Genomic DNA, 24,245 nt, shown 5'->3' with positions numbered 1-24,245 from the left:
TTTGGGTTCCCTTCCTTCTCGTATGTTCATGAGGTATGTCCCTATCACTGGGGTTTCTACAAAGGTTACTTTCATCGTTGGAATACACATCTGAACAATATCTATCATACCCGAGGAGGAATTCCTCCTCGGACCGCCTTCCATTCAATTCTTATTTATGAGACTTTGAACTGGAATCCCTTATAACTATTTATCTCTCCTCGGACCTTTCAACGTCCTTAGACAAAGCCCAAGGCCCAATATATGATTTGGGGCCCTTATCCCTACAGTATTCAATTCTATCTTCTTTTTCTTTTTTCCTTCCTTTTTTTTTTTTTTTTTTTTTTTTTTTTTTTTTAATTCAATCTTATTTGCTTTATTTTATGTATTTTTTATTTTTTTGAAATTCTGTCCTTTTTTTTTTTAGGTAATTCTATCCAATTGATTTTAGGCTTTGTTGATAATATTTTATATAGACCAACCAACTAAATTTAATCTCTTTTTGAAATTTTAGAAAACACTTATTGTAGGTTGCACATTTTGTTAGAACATTTATTGTTGTTTTATCCAAAGAAATTAATAAGAACAAATATAATGTTGTTTTTATATAAAAATTATTGCAATAAGAAAGTTGCTATTTTTATTTATTTATTTATTTATAATACGCTACATGTAAAAAAAATAAGGATTAGATGAAAAATTTGAATTGTTATCAAATTAATATTTTTATTAACTTAGAAATTATAAAAGAAGAAAAATTGTAATATTTTTTCTTAAAATCTAAAAATTTAAAAAGAGTTCTGTAATTTAGTGAAGCTACTTGACGCAATCACGACTTCTAAGCTCAACTTTTATTATATAGTATATGATATATATATATATATATAGATTGATTGATTGATTTGATTCAAGGCAACTGAATGAAAAAAAAAATGTAGAAGATGAAGATTTAAAATAATATTATTAGTAGTAAAAAATGACATATCAATGATTGAGGTAACATAGAGTATGATTTTAGATATGATATAGTGACAAAAAAGAATAATGTGGCCGACTCTAAGTACTTGTTAAGTACTCTTGGACTATAGCTAATGTAGTACTCTGCAATAATAAATGCAAGCTAACTAATATTAGGATTAGCCTTTTCATATTAGTTTATAAGCTTATGACATTTTTTAATATTAAATGACTTTAATTTGTTAGCGTGGCGTACTCAATCAAACAAAAGAGTTTTCCGCCCCTAATCAGCTAAATAAAGAAGTATTGGTTGTTGGATCCGAGAAGTAAAAGCCACTGCTATTATCAACCGATGAAAGAAGTAAAAGAAATGGTGTAGTGTGAATGTGAAATGAGAATGTCAAGCCACTGCTTTGTAATTCTTTTCTCCTGTGGGGGCAATGTATCAGTCTTGCACCTCTCGCGGGGGCAAAAGCCAAAAACAATGTTTCATTATGGTCCACATGCGCAGAAAAAGAGAAGTTATCAGTAATATTCAAATCATTTATTTTTTTGAATTGATATTCAAATCATTTATGGTTGAGGGCCGTTGAGGAAAGTTAATACCATTATAAATGTAATCACTGACTTATTAGACTAGTTTTTGTAAGGAAAAGATACAAGTTTCATTTCTATGTTACATACCCTGATTTACCAATATAGGCAAACTCTTCAAAAGAATAGGGGAATTTGTATCCTCTCGTTTGGTCCTACACAAAGCTACTGCATAATGCATCATCATACAAATTCCAAACGGCAAGGACGTTATTCTAGGTACTATATAGCCTACTACCGTATAATATTGCCGTGTGACATGATTCATACATGAATTGGGAGCCTAGAATGAATTTGATTACCAATGAACTTGATTATCAAACAGTAGTTTTTTGAGGTAGTGTAGATCCTAGGTTGACTTCAAGGGTATCCTTGCTAACCCCTTTGTACTTGTACCATCTTGCACATACTAGAAAGTAGCCAAAGTTCAATACCCCCAGAGCAGTTATTGTGTAATAAAAGTAATCCAATCTTCCCTTGTTAAGATCTTCTGGTAACCAATTTCCGGTTGCAGCGTCCCTTGTCGTCCGATGAATTATTGATATCAGGAAACTACTCAAATAACTTGAACCTGCCATGCCACAGTAGAAAAGAGACCCTCCAATGCTTCTCATGTTCTCGGGGAATTGCTTGTAGTAGAATTCAACTTGGCCAACTGAAGCAAATGCTTCAGTTAATCCGGCTAGTACGAATTGAGGAACCAACCATAGAGCTGACATTGAGGAAATTGCACCTTTTCTTGGTACAATTCCTATTGTTGGCTTGGTTAGAGCTATGGTCCTTCGACGCTCTTCTACCAGGGCAGATACTATCATGGTAATTACGGAGAGAAATATGCCAATGCCTATCCTCTGGAGGATTGTGATGCCGCCTTCTTTTCCTGTGATCTTTCGGAGGAACGGAACAACTATTCTGTCATAGATGGGTATCCAAAAGGTCAAGCTCAGCATCAAGAAGACAACATAGGATGCAGCTGGGATCTGGAAATTGGTGTTTCCAAAGTGTCTGTCGGATTGAACGGCTTGAAAGACTGCAAAAGTATTCTGTTGGACTATAGCGATATAGTATATGATGGCTGCAGCCCATATGGGAATCACTCTCACCACGCATTTCACTTCTTCCACTTGCTGCATCGTGCAAAGTTTCCAAGGATTGGCAGAAGATCCATCTGGGTTAATTTGGTCTTGGGGGGTCACAGTTGCTGCTTTGTCAAGGAATCTGCAAAAGTTATCAATTTGACTGGTTAATTTTTACACCCAATTGGTCCAAATGACCATCAAATGCAAAATTCTTAAAGTTGGTTACCTGAATTGGTCTGTGTAAGAAAGCTTGGCGTTGATAGAACTAGTTGGCAGATGGTTGAAGAGGGACAGCCACGGTTGTTCTGGTGGATTTAACCCCCTTCTCTTAACAGCAACCACTAAAACCTGTACCACACTGGTCATGGGACTGCCAGTGGCTTTCACTTTCACATACATTTTTGAACCCATGAAGAAGAGTGCACATGCAATGAGCATCAGAATTGCTGGAATTCCTAAACCTATAGCCCAGCTCACATTGGACTGCACATACACAATGAGTGTAACAGATACCATCTGGGCAAAGGTAAAGGTAAAGAAGTACCAATTGAAAAAGCTATTGATTCCCCTCTTTCCAGATTCTGTTTTGGGGTTGAACTGGTCTGCTCCAAAGGCCAAGTTGCATGGCCTGATGCCAGCAGCTCCTATTATAAGTAGTCCAAACCCAGTAAGCAAAAATGCCATTTGTCCTGCTGTTGGCCCTCTGCATGTGTTCTCTGCTGATCCACAGTGGGGTGGGTGGAGCTTCTTGATTGCTGCTGTTAGTTGTATTACTAGCAATCCCTTTACAGAAACAAACAGATCAGACACATTATGAGAAAAGTTATACGAGATAAAAACTGGTATATAACTTGCAGTTGATGCAAGAAAAGGTACTTTGGTATGTAACATACAAAAACTGTTCATAATAATGAATTCTAATTTTACATTTTTTAAATTGTCAATTCAGCCTAGTAGAGACTTTAGTTCTCCTAAGACCTCAGTTCTTGGTATTTAACTATTTATAACAACTAAGCTTTAGCAGAAGACAATTTTGGTTATACACTAGTGTCATCTCTTACTGCATACAACTTGATGAAAATTTTCAGAATGAATGATGATAGTAAAATTAGTACCATAAAAGAGGCAATTGTTGCAAATCCCAAAGTCTTGTAGCGACCAAAGTAAGTGTCACAAAGGTAAGCTCCAAGCAAGGTGGAAAAATTGGTTGTGCCATTGAAGATGTTAATAATATTTGTAGCTGTAATGCTTTTCATGTTGAAGACAGTAGTAAGATAGATCAAGAGGTTGGATAAGGTGCCAATGGCTCCCAGCTTCTCAAAAGTTTCATTTCCTGAAATTTTATCCAAATGGGTCACGGAGGATTAGAAGATTAACAAACCAAAAATGAAAAAGGAAAGAAAGAAAGAAAGAACCAAGAAGGGTATGAAGCAAAAGACAAGCTTCCACCTATGATAAATGGCATGGATTTCCATCCTCTGTAGTTAATCTCAGGCTTATCAGTTGTAACATCTTTCGGGTTTTCCTCCATGGTTTCTTTATCATTCTTCTCCATTCTCGCTCTCTTTCTCTCTGGTATCTGAGGTGACTTAATACTCCTATATATTAACCAGTCAAGTGAACAAGTAGGAACAGGGAACTGAAGTGCTGAACAATTTTATTTTTGTATACAGTGACAAACTTTTTGACAATTTTATCACAATTTTACTATGCGGTAAAAATATAATAGTTGATTTATGATTTTATTAATAATTATTATGTGATTTTATCACAATTTTATTTATTAATAATTACTTGCTACATTAGTTATTTATAAAAAAAATTTATTAAATAATTTGTATCCAGTGTTATTTGAAAAAGTTTATGCGACTTTTTTTTTAATGCCACCAGACTTACTATTATTACTGGCCCGTTTAGTAGAGGAGTTTGAGTAGTATTGGTTGTAGTTTTTTAAAATATATATGAGTGAAAAAGTATGTAAAAAAAGGGTGTAATGTTGTTTAAAAACTGAAAATAATTGTTTGAAATGCCCTACCAAAAGGGTCTTAGTGTACGTTTGGTTTGTGCGTTTTGCGTTCACGTTTGGACGCAAACGTGTTTCAACTCTTTTTTTTTTTTCTTTGTGCGGTGATTGTAAATTTCACTTTTTGACAATTTTTTTATTAAAAATAGGTCCCATAATATTATTTACATATTTAAAAATTATTTTTTTAAATATCTAAAATTAATTTTTAATTTTCAGTTACATCCAAACGATCCTTAATATTTTAGTCCTTTCAAGTTCCAACCAATTATTTTTTTTTGGTAGAAAGTTCCAACCATTCCCAATCTCCCAACTATATTGTTCCTGCTCCGCTACTGTTTGGCTCACCTAGACTAATGTTTTCTCTTTCAAAGACCACTTTTTGTTTGAGTCTTGTTAGGTGCATGTGAATGCAAATTTGAATGTCTTCTGACGACAGCAAAGTCGTCATTGCTGACCTAAAGTCCACAGGTTTCCGATTTTTATGAACGGTTGAGAAAGTCCTATAGAGTTAGGATTATATTTAGTCATGCTGGCGGGTGTCTTAAGGTAATTATTTAATAATTCATTTAAAAAAAATTTTAATATCATTTTTATGAGAAATAAAAAAGTTGTCAAAATATTAATTACATTTTTTTTTTCATTTCTCATAAAAACTTTCTTTAAATGGATTATTAATTAATACCCTAAGGGTACTCATTAGCATTTCCCTTATATATATGCATGCCTCCGACACACATTAACTATTCATTTTAGGAATTTTTTTAATAAAAAATTAAAAAAATTATCAAATTAATTAGTTATTTTTTCATTTTTCTATTTAACTTTTTTTTTTTTGGGGTTAACAAGGTAGATATTATATTTACAACCAGCAAAAAAACATTACAACCTGCCCACAGAGGCTAGAGTATTGGCAACATGCCTTTAAAGTACAACCTATTTTTATTACAGTCAATCAATATACACATATCAGCAAAGGGGGGAAAATCAAACACAACAAAATTTTCCAACATAGTACAGTCCCTTTTAGCCAAAAAGTTGGCGCATTGATTCACCTCTCTATATACATGCCCCACCCGGACCTGCACAAGTCTTGCTATGAGGGACTTGCAATCATTTAACAAAGGCGAGTAACTTCGGTTAGGACAATTAGCACCATTGAGCTACTCTACAATCACCTTAGCATCAAGTTCCACCTCTAGCTGGTTTATGCCCAATTGAATGGCCATGATCAGCCCATCCCACAATGCCCAAATTTAACTTTCCACTTAAGTAAATCTTTGAGAGGGAAATGAGTACTATAATATTTGTTTAATATTCCACGGTACCTAAGCAAATGTTATAATGTATCTGTATGTTTTTAGACCCCTTAAAACACAATCGGATTAACCTAGTAAATTAACCAAGTGATTACTTAGTCCAAATTTCAGATCTAGGTTATCACAATCAAAAAATCATATCAAGTATAGCAGCAGAAAAATAAATAACACAAAAATATGATCACCTAGGAAAACCAAACTGATAAAAAACCTAGGGAGGATTTAACCTAGCTATCCTCAAGATAAACTTGAACCCACTATAGAAAGAATTGAAGTTTTATAATAAAACTAGCCGCGAACCCGCGCGTTGCGCGTGATAATTATTTTTATGGTGGTTTTATTAAAAAAAATTTTACAATTTAAACTAATCTAATAATGAGTAATGTATTTCGTAATTATATTTTTATTTATTATAGGAACAATCATAAATGTAATATAGGAACAATTCAAAACACCAAAAAAACGTAAACTAAAAAAAAATTAATAAAACTTAACAATGATTAATTGAACCAATATTAGGATAAAATTTTGTTTTCGATAATCTATTAAGGTTATTTTCTTTGTAGAAATTATAATTTCGGCCGCCCAAAACATATTATCAAATAAACAATTATTAGCAAAATCTAAGAATTAAATTTCTATACATGCATTGTTATAAAATAATAATAATTAAAATAAAATTGCAAAAGTTAAAATTTGTCACCTATCCGATTATTTTTGTTTGGCTAACTTTTGTTTTCTTTAAATAAATGACATTATAGAGTACTTCTAATACAACTATTAAGAGTACTTTGTCCACCACAAAGGATTAAAAAATAAACAAAAATTAGTAAAGTCTCATAGTTTAACAAATAAATTAAACACTATAAAAAATCATGCTATGTAACAGAATAAATACCAAATTATCCAAATCATGCTATGTAATAGAATAATATTATATTTTTATATGTTATATTTAATTCTTTAGAACGCAATAGGATAACATTTAATAATCAAAGAGAAATAAATATAAAATAAAAAAAAAAAAAAACAACAACAACAACAACAACTACAATTTAAAAAACAAAACAAAATCACATTAACCCAAAATAGAGTTTTAAAGAATATAAAATATTATCAACCTAAAGTAGAGATGGAAGAAAAATAAAAAAAATCCACCAAAAAATTTAGAGAGAGAGAGAGAGAGGGAGAGAGAGGGAACCTTTTTTTTTTTTTTTTTTGTGAGGGAAAACTATGCATAGAATAGAAGAGATGATGACAAATTTATAGTAAGATGGTGTGAATAAGAAGAGACAAAAATAAAGGAAGATGAAGGGAAAGGGAAGAATGATATTAATGTAGAGGGTAGTGGGGAGATGAAAAAGTAAGGGAATGAGAAAGATTAAAGAAGTAGTGGGATATGAAATGGTAAGGGAGAGAGAAAGGTTGGAGAAGTGTAAATATTAAAAAATAAATGTTAAAAACAATTATAGGAAAATTGGGGGAAAAAAAAACCTTAAAACTTAAAAGGCTTCAACGTTGTTGTTGTTGTTGTTGTTGTTGTTGTTGTTGTTGTTGTTTTTTTTTTTTTTTTTTTTTTTTTTTTTTTTTTTTTTTTTTTTTTAAAGCTAAAAAGGCTCACACAAAATCCTAAAGCTGAACTGAAAAGGCTTTGGGTTGGGTTTGATAGTGGAACTAAATAAATAAGAGGTGGGCTGGATTAATTATATAGATTTATTATAAGGTGATAGTGGAAATAAATAAATAAGTAGTGGGCTGGATTTATTATAAGGTGATAGTGGAAGTAAATAAATAAGTAGTGGGCTGCATTTATAGGGCTGAAAATTGTAAAAACTATTTTAAAATTGTAGGAAAATTATATTTTAAAAAAGAAAAGAAAAAAAAATGACATGGCAGCTGATGTGGCGCAACGTGAGAGCAGCATCATTAAATGCTATGCTTCAGCTTTTAGTAATATATAGATTTAGACCACTAACATTCTATTGCTACCCACAAGTAGAAACTTACTGATATGACCACGTGCAAACTCCGAGACAACGGACTCCTTTCCTGGGTTCTCTAGCAAGTACAAGCACTCCCGCTTTGATATCTTTAAGCTCTTATGGCAGCAACTGAATGATCATCAAGCTCTTGAAGAAATCTTCTCTTGATAATCCTAAACTTGTGTGAAGGAAAGCTTCTCACAAATCTCACAAGAGATTCACACAAACAGCAATATGAGCAACCTTTAGAGAGCCTTTGGGTACAAAACCCTAAAAATAAAAAGAGGCACACACGACACTTTAATCTCTCTAAAAACTCTCAAAAACATTTTAGGATTTCCCTTATATATATGAGTGTTTTACTTGAACCCCAAGACGTTTTAGTAGAGTTTGGGCTGTGTTGGAATTTTGCAGAAAAATGCATTCTGCCCGATTTTGGATTGATCGAGCCTAAGTTTCGATCAATCGAGCTAGGCCGAAATGCATAGTAATTTCTGCATCAGCTCGATTCCAACTTTACATAAAAGATACAACTTTGAGCAAGCCTAAACAAGACTAAACAACTTGTTTTGATCATGGTTTGCCAACATTACACATTAAAGTTATAAATATATAAATTCCTAAATCTTTAGAACCTAACAGTATCCGTCCATATAACCTTCCACTTAAGCAAATAAATATTATCTTATATTTATAACATTCAATTGTAAATATTTTTATTTCTCTAATATTTCAATTTTAATAAAATTTTTAGCAACTACTATCAAGAGCCATAGAAAGTTTGCCAAATGTGTAAATACCAAATATGTAACTAATGTGTTTGCTGATAAATATTTAAAATACAAAGTGTCCAGTATATGTTATCTTAAGTTTCCAACTAATAATTTTGTTCCATCCAAATCAAAATAGTTTAAAATTTTTTCATGTGGCTCATTCTTTGAAAAAAAAGAAAATACTTTTCATTTGGCTCTAATATAATACTACCTAGAGCATCCACAACAGTGGAGCTAAAAATTTAGCTATTTGCCACCACAAAAGGTTACTTTATCTATTTTACCTACACACATGCTGCAGCAGTGGATCTATTTTAGCTTTCAACACAATAAAATAAGATATCTCTTACAATAAAATAATATATCCACTACACACAACCATTACAGCCACACACACAACCGGGCAGGGAATAAATTTTTTTTAGCTCTAAGCTACAGTGCACAACCATTTATGGCTGTGCACTATAGCAATGAAGTTAAAAAAAAAAAATAGTTTTAACTCCACTGCTGTATGGTTATTTTTATGTTTTAGTGGAGCTAAAATAGCTATATAGTTTTTTAACTCCACTGCTATAAGTGCTCTAATGAGTATTATATATGAATTATAAAGGTGATTTTTTTACAAAATCTTTTTATATGAATTTATAATGTATTTGCACATCGCAAAGCACATCTGCTAATTTTTCTCAAATGATCACCCAATCAACCAAAAAAATAAGAAAAAAAAGAAAAAAAGGAAGAAAAAAAAAAAAAGATTCCACCTCACTTTCATTGATGCCTGATGGAGCACTATCTATTAAATTATACATATGGATATACAGTAAATCCAAAGTTGTTGTTTATTTTTATTTTTAATGCTTTATTTAGATACTTAGGCCACGTTTAGTACGTAAGTTTAAATACATGTTTTTAGTTTTTAAACAACATTACACAAATTTCTATACATTTTTTTTACCCATACATATTTTTAAAAAAACTGAAAATTATTATTTAAACATACGTATCAAACAAGCCCTTAGCATGAGATGTTTGTATGAATCAATCCAGAACAAAAAGTTTTTCATATGTTAATTGAGAACATATTGACAACTCCAAAACATCTCATGGATTATTATCTTCCCCGACATCCCTTTTAGGTTATCAAGCATTTTAGTATTCCACTTTATTTTTAATATATATATATATATATTTATAATTTTTATTTATGTGGCTGGCTAGCTTGTGAGATATCTGACATGTGGATTGCATGATCGTGGAGTAGGTGATCTGTGCATGTGTCCTTCTCTTCACACTTGTCGCATGCTTTTGGGATGGGATTATTAAATCAGACACGAAAATTTTCAAAACGTTTTTTATTAGTGAGACTCTAGAAATTTTGTTTAGAGGGTCATTAAGAAATTTAAATTAATAAAAGAGAAATTGAATATATTAAGTTATAGACCAATTTTTTTTTTTTGAATTTTTACAATTTCATTTTACAAGTTTTCAAATTTTGAATTGTTACACGATAGTTCATTATGAGTATTTATTGCAAATATGGGCAGCTATGACCATTTTATTTTGTTAAGTTTGTCTAAATTTGTATTTTTATCCAATTAATATTATATATTTGTCATTGTTTTTATAAAAATATTTAAATTAAATGACTAAACTCAACTCATTGGCTCTACATTAATTATTGATGCACACAATCATACTAATTTATATATAAAATAATCCACTACGCGTTTACTTAACCAATCAAATACTTGAATAATCATTAACTTTGCAATTTTTTTCTTGAATTTTTCTAACTTTATGACAAAAAGTTATTATAACATAATAACTATACACATTCATGTAACAAATCATCTCTATTTTCTAATTATCAAATTATATAAAGTTATATTATATTTATATTTTACACACAAACATCCATGTACACGTCATTATTCACACAAATGACATTATAAAAATAAAAGAAAGTAATACACAAAATCAATATTAGACGCACTTATACACATATAATAAGAAATTTATAATAAAGAGTGATACTTACAATTCACAAACATTTACTCTTTTTTTAGAGTTAGAAATAATTATAATAAGGGTGCATAAGATTTAAGTCAGGGTGTGCAAAAATATTTTTAAGAAAAAATTTATGTATTAAACTAACAAAAAAAATATTAAATATATATATATATTTTTATTTGAAGTCAGGGGGTTCATTTGAACCCCTAACCAAAGAGTAACGCCGCCCCTGTTTTTTATATATATATTTGCAAGATTTGTAGTGATTGGTGTATAAGAAAAATGGCAACAATAGTGGATCAAATTTTGTAAAAGTCATATTATATCTTTGTGGTGTTTTGTGTATATGTGTTGTGACTGGCGTATAAGAAAAATTGCAACAGTAGTGAATCGTCTTTTGTGAATGTCATTTTATATCTTTGTTGTATTTTGCGTGTATATATATATATATATATGTTGTGATTGGCGTATAAGAAAAATGGCAGCAATAGTGAATCGACTTTTGTGAAAGTCATTTTATATCTTTGTGGTATTTCGCGCGCGCATGTGTGTATATATATATATATATATATGCGTATAAGAAAAATGGCAACAATAGTTAACTGACTTTTGTGAAAGTCATATTCTATCTTTGTGGTGTTTCATGTATATGGTTCATAATACTCTAATCGAAATTATCATTTTAATTGATGTTATTGATTTCGTGTCGGAACGGCTAGAATATTTCATATCGGTATGCAAACTGGTATGAGAATAACTTATGTTCCACCTCGGCTCAGATTTCGGCCTATTTCGGGTCATTCTGGCCCATTTTGGCCGAGATGAGGATTACGGCTAGTACTAGATTTTGCCTATTTAAAGAAGGGAGAAAAAAAAAAAAAAAAAACCCCTGAGACCTCATCTACGCTGTTTTGGGCTTCAGTGTTTCTCATTCAGCTTCAACATTGTCTCTTTGAGCCACCACACTTTTCTATTGTTAACATTTCCTTTGTTAGAGAACACTTACTTGTTGGGCGTGTTGGGGTCCAGCCTTGATTGTGCGAGGATACGTTAAAACCAAAGAAAGCATTCAAAAAAAAAAAAAGCAGAGAAGTTTGTGGGGACTGGAGAAGAAGAATGGAGGAGATCAAATGGAAAGGACACGGTAAGTGAAAATGGAAAATACGTGTGGAGTAATGGAGATTGTAAGGAAACTTCTAGGAAATTTCCTAGTTCAAAAACTAATCCTAGATTCTTATTTATTTACAATAATGCCACAAGTAAAAAGTTAAAAAATATTCTCATAAATTTTTTATCAACTTTACTTCATTTGATTTTATTTTTAAGGTGAAAGAGTATACACTATATATTTATTAATTTGTTTACAATTATTCGGAATGTGAATTTTATTTGTAGAAGATTAAATTTTTGTTAATCCCACTTTATTTAAGATTTAAAAAAAATATTAAATTCATTATTTTATATAATAATAATATATATTATATTTTTTAAGGAACTTGAAACGCCTAAAAACGATATGCCGAAATAGATCGGTACTGAAATATTCTTTTTTATTGGACAAAATGAAACGAATTCCAAAACAGAATTAATAACATTAATTTTAATTAGTAAATTGTGCAAAAGATTATAAAAAGAAAAGGTTGAGTAGATAGGATAGCATTGCTGAAAGTACATTAGGCATTAATCCTTTTGATCTTTGTAAAACTCATTACTGAATTGCAAGTTTGCAACACGGTAATTTTATAATTGCTCAATATATTCTAGAAGTCGTGTACTTCTAAGGTTGACATAGAATTTAACACCTAACGACTTCATTCACTACTCAGCACTCAATAGTCAATACGACAATACCCACTATCTTCAAATTAATTCTTTTAGGATTTAACACCTAACGACTTTATTCACTACTCAATACTCAATAATCAATACCTACCATCTTCAAGTTATTTATTTATTTATTTTTTTTGGAGTCAATTCATCAAATTAATTAGTAATAAAAGAAAGAAAGAAAAAACCCTATAAAGCAGTATTATTATTATATTAATTGTCTGTGGAAGATGGCAAACCGCGTACGTGTCTCCTGGTTGAGCAAAGACAAAGTTAGGTCATTTCCATTATATTATGTAGTACCTACTTGCCTCAAACCCTTGCTTTCAATGCCAACGAGGATGTGTGTATATATATACACACAAAGTTACAATAGATTGATAATCTTGCTGTTCGAACGCTTTTCTTTTCAAATACTTTGTGTACGAGAATGTGCCAATAAAACTATAAGACCATTAACAAGAAAATAAACATTTGAATTCAAAATCATAAGAGTTTGTGACTAAAGTTTATTTATAATAACACGTCATTGGTTTACAAATAAGTCGAATATTAAAAGAAATGATTATGATACACTTGTTATTGTACTACACATTATCATTTTAAATACAAACATTTTGCATGAACTTGTGGACATGGTATGTAAGAGTGTCCAATCATAAATGTGTGGAAACGTCCATTGTTATCTTAAAGTTGGCTAGAAAATGAAAGAAAGTCTAGAGGGACATAATAATCAGATATTTTTTAAACAATTAGTCAGAGCCCCAAATCCGACTGGTAGCTAGCCTAGGTTATCCTAACTACCAAATTGTAGCATGATTGCAGTAGTGAACACTATCATGTGGACCTTTATGACTTTTTTTTCATGTGGACCTTTAGACTTGATTCATAATCTTTGTGAGTTTGTTTGCAATTATTTGAGCCAATGCCGTCATGGTTTTAACACACTTTTGGACTTTGTGTCTGGTTTTTTTGCTGAATTGTGGACTGTCTGTTTTGAATACGCGTTTACAAGGATAATGTTCTTTCTTTAGAAGGTCGGAAACCATATTCTCACGAGAACTATAACTCACATCATGGAGCTGGCATTTTGTGCGCCGAAAAAATGGAATGGGCTTCTCATAGGCATGTGAGCCCATGGACGTAAGGAGTGCAGCTCTCATAAGCATGTGGTCCACATTGGACCACATTCTTGTGAGAGGTGTGCTTCATATATGTTTGACGCATATGATCATTTTCCTGCATCATGAGTCAGTAAGTACTTAAACTTATGCAGATCAGTGCCAGATGTGGTTAAAGCTCGATTTCTAAGAATTGTATAATATGCATATCAAGTTATCCACAGTTCTTTTTTTATTTTTTATTTTATTTTTTATAATAATTTTTATTATAACGTGTATATAACAAGATAATTATTGAATGTCATATAATCTAAGTTTATTCATGATAATGGAGAAAATATTATATGTGGCTGACTCAAACTAAATTGTTGAGGATATATAGCTAACCCCAAAAAATTTGAGATTAAGGCATTCTTGTTGTTGTACATCCCTTATTAATTTGTTAAACGTGTGACTTTTTATGTCTGCGAGCAGCAGTAGAACCATGAATTTTTGTTTGAGAGGCTGAGATTAAACTTTCGTATTAGTTTCTAATTTAAGAAAAACTCAAAGTCCCATATTTGTGCACACATACATACAAGTCTATGTATGCATGTATTTCTCAATGCATAAGTATTTTTAGTAATAAATTTTTAATTCCAAGGTAAGTCATAACTCGTATATATACAAAAGTTATATGCCTAAAAAATTATTTTATATGAAAACTTTATCTAAACTCTATTGAATATACAAAAGTTTTCTAATTTGCTATAGACATGTATAACAAATATTCAAGAATTGTTTTTCCAAGTATCAAATACAAAGACAAATTTGAGTAGAAGCCAATATGGAATTCAAAATAGTGAATAAAACCTATCAATTGGTTAAAATAAATTAAAGGAAAGGAAAAAAAAAAAAAACCATAAGATAAGAAAATAGAAATTAAAAATGAGAGAGTTTTGTGCCTCCCAAAAGAATATTATGGTGACCGACCTGTTAATCATGTTAGAGAACACTATGCTACTAATACCATCTTTATTCTAGTCTCTTTTAAAGGGCATTGGTAGCCAAAGGTAGATATCAAAGAGAGCTTAAGCTAATATGGGAAGAGTAGAGCACCACGTGATGATGATTTGAGATTTTTTTTTAGTGGCTAGAACAGTGGCAACTCCAGGATTTTTTTTTTCTTTTTTTCTTTTAGGAGTCAATAAGAAGATAAGTCTTAGATAGAAAATGAATCTTATGGTCTACGATGTTTCTTTATTACAAATTTGTTCATAGTACTAGCAAGAAAATAAAATATAAACTATTAGTTTATTTGACATATAGTTTCATAATATAATGAACATAGTAATTATTATTGCTAAGATGAAATCTTGAAAATTATCCATAGTTTTCAAATACAATAAAATTATTAATTACCATTGCTCAGAATACTTCTATTTATTAGTTTGTTTTTAACTCTTTACAATTCTTGTATTTAACAATTCAACTCAACTTTGACAACTATTGTTCTTTGTAACTGTATAGTCTCTATTTAGTGTGTTTGGGTCTTGATTATAAGCCAACTTATTACTTCATATTTTTTCCTACTATTTGCGGGTCTCTTGTGATTTCTTACTTATTTTATACTTTAAGAGAAAAATTATATAAACTGTTCTCAAATAGATGCTAAGAAAATTTTTGTTGTGTTAATATTTACTTTTGTCTTCATTTAATCACTCTTGGCCTATCCCACGCCCCTAATCCCTACTCAACAAATAACAAATAAAAAGCACTTCAGATTCAGTAACTAATTTTTATTTTCAAGGTTTTAGATTAAATTAGCTTGTTGTTGGACCTTTTTTTTTTTTTTTTGGTTTAAAAATGTCAAAATATTAGTAAGAGGACTATATTTAAGGTTATTTTAGTTGTGATTAACAAAAATTTGGGTCAAAGTGTTCCAATTTTTATTTTAGAGGGTCAAAACAAAATAAATATTTTATATTTTATATTTTATATTTTATATATTCATTCTTGCCAAATCAGGGGTTCATTTGAACACCCTGGAACATGGCTAGCGCCGCCCGTGGCCTAGAAAGGAAAATGAAGTTGTAAAAAGATGTAGAAAGGGGATGAAGTTTCTAAAGAAAGCTATTGCTAAAAAACCAAAACTAACCAGTACTTACTGACCTGTTGGAACTTGGGAGGGGGATGGAGAAAGTTTTAAAAACTTGGGTCTAATTGGGAAGGAGACATGGACAAGTCACAGGTGAGGGGTTCGGACTTCGGGGTCCAATTTTATGGTTGGGGCCCAGATCTTAAAAACTAAGTTTGTGTCTCACATTTTGCCTATTAAAAATCTTGTTTTAAAATTTTTTAGAGGGGTCATGGCCCCCCCCCCTACTATCTACTTAGTTCTGCCCCTGCTTGCCTGCGAGATACTCTCTCCATACAAGTCCTAGACATAAATTAGCAACAAACCAGAATGAAAACCAGAAAGACATACATTGTGAACTGTCATTAATTTTGTTTGTTTTGACAACAAACACAAAATACAGAATTAATATGATGGAAAGTTGAAGTCTTCTTTTCAGTGCAAACGGGAGGAAATTGGTGAAGAATGAGTATCCACCTCCTTTTGAATCATGCATTATTGCACGACGCCTACAAGCTACAACAGATTGCTGTTAACTTTCCATTTCTATGCCCTATTTCATAAAGATATGTTCCTCCTATAAAGTGAAAATCCCTGTATTATCGTGAGTGTTCTATCTTATGTTCCACCAACTATAACTTAACACATGATTTATTATAATTGATGGAGTATAAAGTAGAACTCTGATAAGACAGTGCATTTTTTATTCTAGGTGTTTAACATTCCTTATTCTACTTCCATATTTTGGGGGGCCTATTCTTTATTCCCTCATATTTTATGATTCAAACAAGAGGTTTTTCTTTTTCAGACTGCATTTTTCCCATGTCAACTTCTTGAACACTGGTGTCGCTTCCTTTGTACTTGTACCACTTTGCACATATTAAAAAGTAACCCAAATTTAAGACCTCTATTGCAGCAATCAAGTAATAGAAGTAATCCAATCTCCCCTTGTTAAGATCTTCAGGCAACCATTGCCCAGTTGCAGCTCCAGAAGTAGTCCTGTGAATCACTGACACCAAGAAACTACTAAAGTAACTGGACAAAGCAATACCAACAAATAAGAAAGACCCGCCAATGCTTCTCATGTTTTCTGGGAATTGCTTGTAGTAGAATTCAACTTCACCAACGAGAGTAAATGCTTCAGAAAGTCCTACTAGTGATAGCTGTGGTAGCAACCACATGCCAGAAAGGGAAGAGATTGCACCTCTTCTTGGGTCTATACCCACAGGTTTAGTTATAGCCAAAGTTCTTCTCCTTTCTTCAATAAGTGCTGACACAAGCATGGTGATGATAGCAAGAACCATGCCAACACCCATCTTTTGCAGGACTGTGATGCCACCTTCTTTGCCTGTGAACCTTCTTAGTGTTGGGACTATGATACGGTCATAAACAGGTATCCAGATAGTGAGGGCAAGCATGGTGAAGATAATGTAGGAGGCAGCAGGGATGGTGAAATTGGTATTGCCAAGGCGTCTGTCAAATTGGAGGGCTTGGAATACTACGTATGTTTGTTGTTGGACTATGACAACATAGTATATACTGGCTGAAACCCATATGGGAATCACTCTCATCAAGCATTTTACTTGTTCCACTTGCTGCATACTGCAAAGTCTCCATGGATTGGCTGCTGATCCGTCAGATTTTACTTGGTCATCGGGGGTTATGATTGCAGCTTTGTCTAGAAACCTGAGAAAATCATTGCTTTGGTTAGTTAATGCATATCTCGTGGGCTATGCCAACTAAATAAAAAAGAATTTCTGTGTGATTGGACTTTTTTGAGTGTGTCCTAATCCTAAAGGTAGAATAGTCTTAATCAACACAAAACACCAGTACCACACGTCTCTCTCTCTCGCTTTCCTTTTTGAAATACTCACTTTCATTTTTTTTTTTTGGTTTTCTTATAAAGTAATAAAAATTTAAAATGGAATAAAGAAATTAGCATATGCGCATGATAGAATATGAAGTTGAACACTCAGAGTGGGAACAATGATTTTTGTTACACGTGTGATATATAATCAATTTTTAAGGTACGACACTCATAAAAAATGGCAAGAGGCATAGAGTTTTAAAGAATAAAATTTACTTTAGTAGATGAGTAGTTTATGTTACCTAAATTGATCGGTGTAAGGAAGCTTGGAGTTGATGGTACTGGTGGAAATATGGTTAAAAAGGGAGAGCCATGGTTGCTCTGGTAACTTCAATTGCCTCTTCTTGACTGCGGCCACTATAACCTGCACCATGCTTGCCAAAGGACTACCCTCGGGTTTTAGAATCACATAAATTCGTGTACCAACAAAGAAGAGTACACATGACAAGAGCATAAGGAAAGTAGGAATCGCCAACCCCCAGGCCCAGCTCAAATTGGATTGCACGTATACAATGAATGTTAAAGATACCATCATGGCAAACGTATAGGTGAAGTAGTACCAATTGAAGAAGCTGCTGGTTCCCCTCTTTCCAGATTCAGTGTTGGGATTGAATTGGTCAGCACCAAAGGCCAAGTTACACGGTCTAATGCCACCAGCCCCAACAACAAGTAGTCCCAGGCTGCTTAATAGAAATGCCATTTGCCATGGTGTTGGTCCAGGGCAATTCCCTATCTCCTTAGTTCCACAGTGGGGAGGATGCAGTTTTGCAATCGCTGCTGTTAAACACAGTACAAGCATCCCCTTTAAAGAAGAAGAAGAAGGAAAAAAAAAAAAAAAAAAAGAGATTAGAGATGTAAGGTATCAAATGGACAGAGTCATAAATGAAAAGCTAACATGGATACTCTATTTGAATTTCTTCAATTTCATGGTTCATATTAGGCATTACAATTATAAAGGTGTATTTACTGCCACGTCAAAATTTAAAATAACATGTCAGTTTGTACATTATTAAATCCAGGAAACATAGTTTAGTGAAGTGAAGCTATTATGACTTGGATCCAGTTGGAGGTCCAATATGTATTTAATGGTTTATCAAATGGGAAAATCGAATTCAGTACTCTGATGCTCAACTTAGTTTGGCATCGGTTATGGTTGTTTTCAATTCCTTAAAGGAGCATGCACACATGCTCATCTAAAACTATGTTTAAATTTCATATGAAAGATTGTGAATATATAATAGTGCTATAGCAGTACCAAAAAGGAGGCGACTGAGGCAAAACCCAATGTGTTGTAACGACCAAAGTAAGTATCACAGAGGAAAGCTCCAAGTAAGGTAGCAAAGTTGGTGGTACCATTGAAGATGTTGATAAGAAGTGTAGCAGTGATGCTGCTCATGTTGAACACGGTGGTGAGATAGACCAATAGGTTTGTTGAGGTGCCAATGGTCCCTAGCTTCTCAAAAGTCTCATTGCCTGCATTTTTGGTCATCAAACATAAGAAAGAAAAAAAAAAAAACGTACTTATGTTTTAGAATTATGCTGTGTCCCTCTCTCTCTCTCTCTCTTTTCTTTTCTTACCTATAACAAATGGCATGGCCTTAATTCCTCTGTAGTTTAACTGGGGCTCATCTGTTGTAGCGGCCTTGTCATTCTTCTCCATATCTCCCTGCTCCATCCTTTTGCTGGTTTTGTTATATGTTTGATTGTTGCACAAAATATGCTTGCTATAATGAGGATATATATAGCTGAGAGGATAGACATTAAATTTCATTATGCTTTTCAATTGTTTAAGTTCCTCCTCAATGGAGAGTCATTTCTTTCACTTTCGGTATTACTTGTCAGCAAGTAAGAGTTTTGGAATTATTGCTGTATTTCAAGGTTGTCAATCTTGACCGCAGTAGTATTATTGCAGGTGCATACAAAATATTTCCAATGTGTTCACGGCCGACTTTCTTTTATAAAAATGAGTTTAGAAAAATAAAATGAAAGTAAGGTAATAGCAATAACAGAAAATTAAGGCCACTCTAAGTAATCAACAACATTAATGAAATCACAAATAATTTTTTGAGTTCATGCGTAGAGCAGCTAAAATTTATGCTGTTTGATGTAGAATTTCAACTTTTATTGTTGGCCACTCTTATTAAAAACCATTTCATATGTCGATGTAAATTTCAATTAACAATCATAAATTTTATCAATAGGGAAAAAAAAAAAAATTGCCCCCCTTATACTTTATTGAAGTCATTTTAAGTTAAGAATTCTAAATTCAAATCTTTCTTTTTAATGCCTTGTTGAGATAGATGAATCCTTAATACTTATTTGTTATCAGTGTAGTAAACAATAATGAGTTTATACAAAATAGAAATAGAGAATGGAAAATAAAAGAAGCAATTACACAATAAAAAGATAAAGATTTTCGTGGTTCAATTTTAGGCCAAAGCTCATGGGCCATGTTTAAGACAAAGTTTTGCTAAGAAAATAGGGTGATTATAAAAGTAGCATAAAGCACTCTCACAAAACCAAAACTCTAAATATACTTGGAACACCATAAGATCTAAAGCTTGTGTGCAGTTTACTAGATGTAAAAATCTAGGTAAAAATGTGACTCAATGTCCCTTTTTTTTTTTTTTTCAATGAGTTGGCCTCCTCAAGGAAATTGACTGGTCTTACCTGGATTCAGCGTTTGCGTGTTTCACGTCTGCGCGTTTCTTTTTTTTTTGATGCACGGAGACAAAGTGCACTGTTCACGGGACCCACAACCATTTTATTAAAAAAAAATAAAAATGGGTTTCACGGCACTATTCACTCATTTAAAAATTATTTTGTTACAGTGTTTTCAGTTTTCAATTTTCAGTTTTTAGCAAAATAAGTTATATCAAACGAACCCTATTTTCCCTTTCCCTGTACTTTACTTCAGCCATGAACCACTCAATTCTAAAAGACTCTCAATTTGGTGTAATTTTTCTAGTCTCACACTTCATTGGCTTCCATCCATTTAATGGTCTCATAGTCACATTCTTATTCAATTACTTTCTTTTTCTTAATAAGGAGTTTTCTTACTTGAAGTTAAGGGAAAATAGTTTTAAAATCCTGAGAGGTTCAAAATTTTTCTTATCTTTATTATTTATATTTCAATTCAATTTCTATTTATTTATCTTGTGGCTTATGATTTTAATTTTTTTTTCTTTTTAATTTATAAAGGTAATTGATCATCTGTTGATTAATACACTTTTCTTGTTATATTGGTATGTTTAGTCATTCGATTCTTTAAAGAGGAGCTAAATTTGATGGCAAATGTTTTACTCTTGTAGCATAATGCCACATTGCCACTTTAAGGTCAAGATGCTGAGTCCTTCTATAAAAAAAAAAATATATATATATTATACATGTGTATTGCAAAATAGAAAATTTTTGTATACTTAAAAAGATTTGGAAAGATATAATGCTCTCATAGTGCTTTGATTTTTTACTTGAATGGTGATTCAAAATAATAATTTAATCTTGGCTCCATTAAAAAAATTTCTAGTTCCGCCCTTGTGTATATATATATATATATAATGTCGTTGGTAGTTACACGTACGTCTGTAGCTTACTTTTAAACTAAAAGTTTAATCTATGTTTAATACGGCTAACATTATATTAGTAGTGAAATACGTGTCTGTTTCTATGCTAAATAATCGTTTGAAGGATGAAGTAATTATTGGCTAGACGTCAAAAAGTCCGTTTGGATAGCACTTATTGTTGCTGAAAGTTGATAAAAACTGATTGTTGCTGAAAACACTGTAGCAAAATAATTTTTAAATGTGTGAATAGTATTGTGGGACTCACTTTTAATATTAAATATTGCGTGAACAGTGCGTGAACAGTGCACGCACAGTGAATTTTGTCCTCCAAAGTCAAAAAAGCCGGCAAAAAAAAAAAAGGAAGAAAACGCAACAAATAAAACGCAACGCAACTTTACTAGCTATCCAAACCGGCACAAAGACTCAAAAATTCACAAAGTTCAAAAAGTTTAGAAAGCTAGCAGTGTTGGAGAAGTCAAAAGCTGCCATTTATCTCTTCACCCCCAAAAAAAAAAAAATGACAATCATTAAATTTCTTTTACTTTCTCCCAATTTAATATAAAAATAGGTTACGTTCACAGTAAAATAAATTTTAGATACTCTCGAAATATAATGAATGGTAATTCTTCTTCTCATATTTATGATGAGGTCTACTTATTAAATTTATAGTAAAGTTCACTATTAATGTGAAAGGAGGGAACGCCATTTTATTATACTTTGGGAATACCTAAGAATTTTCCTTCATAATAAATCATAGGTGATAAGTTATTATTGATTCTAATTTAAATTTACAATTTAAATTACCTTTTTATCCATTTGTAACAAGCAATAACAATTAGCCACTTTGAATTTGTTATGAAAATATTTTAGACATAGCATTTCTCTTTTTAATATATCTTATTATTTTACACCCCCCCCCCCCAACTCTTTTATTAAGTAGATTATTTCAATTAAATTGTTGAGAATTTTCTATATATTGAATTATTTCATTTATCTTCTCTCTCTCTCTCTCTCTCTCTCTCTCTCTCTCTCTCTCTCTCTCTCTCTCTCTCTCTCTCTCTCTCTCTCTCTATATATATATATATATATTTTGGTCCCCAAACCTATGAGAGCTGTTGTCTTGGGCAAAGGATTTGGGCCCCCAATTTATTTATTAGTGGGTTTCCTAACAATCCTATGGGTATGGCTCCAAACACTAACTAGATAGTCCAATTTGTATCTTTTCTGTGAACTTTTGGACCTACACGCCTCACCCTCTAGTAGTTCTTCTTCTTCCTTCTTTACTCACACCCCCTCTCTCTGTTTCCACTCTTTTCCTAATTTTTTCCAGTTATTCTAGTTTTTTTTTTCAACCAACCCCCCTTGTTTGCCTTCCCTTTCCTTATATAGCCTCTCTTTAGTGGGATACTAATCATTATTGTTTCACCAATTCTCATGCATCTCCACTTTTGCCAGAATCCCAAGAAACCATCATGCCTTCTGAGGATTCTCTTGAAACTTGTTCCAAACGTTAAAGAGCGTTTGGTAGTGAGTTCCCTAAAGGCACTAACAACTCTTGGAAATTGACTTTGGTTTAATCATTTCTTCATCGATTTCCCACCACCTCATCAATTAGTAGTAGGCTGAGCACTATGGGATTCCCTCGAATGATAATTGTACGTTTTTAGACCTCTTAAACATAACCAGATTAACCTAGTTATTTAGCTAAGTGATTAACTTATGTAAATTATGCAGATCTAGGTTAACATAGATAAATCATATCATTGACACAGTGCAGAAAATAAAGAACACAATGATATGATAACTTAGGAAAACCAAACCAGTAAAAAACTTGGGGAGGATTTAACCTAACTATCTTCAAGGTAAAACAAATCCACTATGAAAGAATTGAAGTTTACACAATAGCGATTTAGACCACTAACAACCTATTGCTACCTCGTGTAGGAAACTTACTATCACGACCACGTGACGGCTCCGAGTCTACAGACTACTTCTTTCTTGAATTCACAGCAAGCACAAGTACTTCCACTTGTATATCTTTAAGCTCTTTTTGCAGCAACTGAATTGATCATCAAGCTTTTGACATAATCTTGATTGTTGATAACCCTAAGTATATGTGAAGGCAAACACCTCGAGATCTCACAAGAGATTCACATACACAGCATAAACAACATCACTAAAACGTGGTTAAGGTTTTTCTTTTTATACTTAAGGCAAAACATAAAACCCTACACGTCAAACGGGCTTGGGCTGAGTTGAAAAATTCTGCAGAAAAACAATTTGCATAAGTTTCGATTGATCGAGCCAGGAAGATTTACACAGTAAATTATGGAGTTTACTCGATTCCAACTTTACACATAAACATACTTTGAGTAAGTCTAAAAACAAGATTAAACGTTTTGATCATGGTTTGCCAACATTACAAAATGAAGTTCTAATACATTTAAACCTAAAGTTTTAAAACCCAACAAACTCCTCTTTTGGCAATCCGTGACAAAACACAAACTAGATAAAGTGCTCAAAGTTACAAAAATAGCCCATCACAAAAACATTGCCCAACAAAAATATATTCAACCTAACTACTATCTATTAGTTGCAAGTGTAGATAGTGGCACGACCGAATCAATCTGTATATTCTTGTAACACTTAATAAACACATAAACGCATGTGTGGAAAATACAAGTAAAACAAAATAAATTCTTGATTTCACATAACATAAACTACAAGACATATATCATAAATAACCTCATAAATATAAATCAATAATCAATGTAGCACAATGTGAAACAAGAAACAGAAACAAACACATCATAGTATCTCCTCCTATCATAGACACTCAAATAAAACACAATACAACATGAGCCAAAAAATATAAATACAAGATGAAGCACCTAGATACAATCTAAATCCACAGCTCTAAAACAACAAAAAGCTCCCCCTATCAACAAAATCTCCTATCCATGAGTTTGAAGTCGTTACCTTGTAGGAGGAAGCAAAATATGTTTTGCATTATTTTTCTTGGATTTGAAATCAAG

At 32.1% G+C, this 24,245-nt stretch overlaps 2 protein-coding genes across 2 annotated transcripts; both read right to left on the bottom strand.

The window, feature by feature from the left end:
• Positions 1 to 1,525: 1,525 nt before the first annotated feature.
• Positions 1,526 to 4,197, bottom strand: LOC112017634 (protein NRT1/ PTR FAMILY 2.11). Its single transcript, XM_024050092.2, has 4 exons — positions 4,059 to 4,197; positions 3,725 to 3,942; positions 2,836 to 3,392; positions 1,526 to 2,748 (listed from the first exon to the last, which is right to left on the bottom strand). Exons 1-4 carry the CDS (start codon positions 4,162 to 4,164, stop codon positions 1,848 to 1,850), a joined length of 1,782 nt encoding a protein of 593 aa, XP_023905860.2. The 5' UTR covers positions 4,165 to 4,197; the 3' UTR covers positions 1,526 to 1,847.
• Positions 4,198 to 16,111: 11,914 nt separating this feature from the next.
• On the bottom strand, positions 16,112 to 19,405 carry LOC112017645 (protein NRT1/ PTR FAMILY 2.11). The gene is made up of 4 exons (XM_024050105.2): positions 19,226 to 19,405; positions 18,903 to 19,120; positions 17,890 to 18,449; positions 16,112 to 17,466 (listed from the first exon to the last, which is right to left on the bottom strand). The coding sequence occupies exons 1-4, from the start codon at positions 19,320 to 19,322 to the stop codon at positions 16,563 to 16,565; spliced, it is 1,779 nt and encodes a 592-aa protein (XP_023905873.2). The 5' UTR covers positions 19,323 to 19,405; the 3' UTR covers positions 16,112 to 16,562.
• Positions 19,406 to 24,245: the final 4,840 nt, after the last annotated feature.

This window comes from Quercus suber, unplaced genomic scaffold (assembly GCF_002906115.3).
Source record: "Quercus suber isolate HL8 unplaced genomic scaffold, Cork oak 2.0 scaffold_538, whole genome shotgun sequence".
Classification (NCBI taxonomy): Eukaryota; Viridiplantae; Streptophyta; class Magnoliopsida; order Fagales; family Fagaceae; genus Quercus; species Quercus suber.
The sequence above is the reverse complement of the archived record's forward strand: the minus strand, read 5'-3'. Positions and strand labels throughout refer to the sequence as shown.

Excerpts from the sequence above, each read along its gene's own strand:
- LOC112017634 (XM_024050092.2), bottom strand. The coding sequence starts at position 4,164 with ATGGAGAAGAATGATAAAGAAACCATGGAGGAAAACCCGAAAGATGTT. Across the intron at positions 3,943-4,058 it reads ATCCATGCCATTTATCATAG|GAAATGAAACTTTTGAGAAG; the intron begins GTGGAAGCTTGT and ends ATAAAATTTCAG. Across the intron at positions 3,393-3,724 it reads CAACAATTGCCTCTTTTATG|GGATTGCTAGTAATACAACT; the intron begins GTACTAATTTTA and ends GTTTCTGTAAAG.
- LOC112017645 (XM_024050105.2), bottom strand. The coding sequence starts at position 19,322 with ATGGAGCAGGGAGATATGGAGAAGAATGACAAGGCCGCTACAACAGAT. Across the intron at positions 19,121-19,225 it reads GGCCATGCCATTTGTTATAG|GCAATGAGACTTTTGAGAAG; the intron begins GTAAGAAAAGAA and ends CCAAAAATGCAG. Across the intron at positions 17,467-17,889 it reads CCTTACACCGATCAATTTAG|GTTTCTAGACAAAGCTGCAA; the intron begins GTAACATAAACT and ends TGATTTTCTCAG.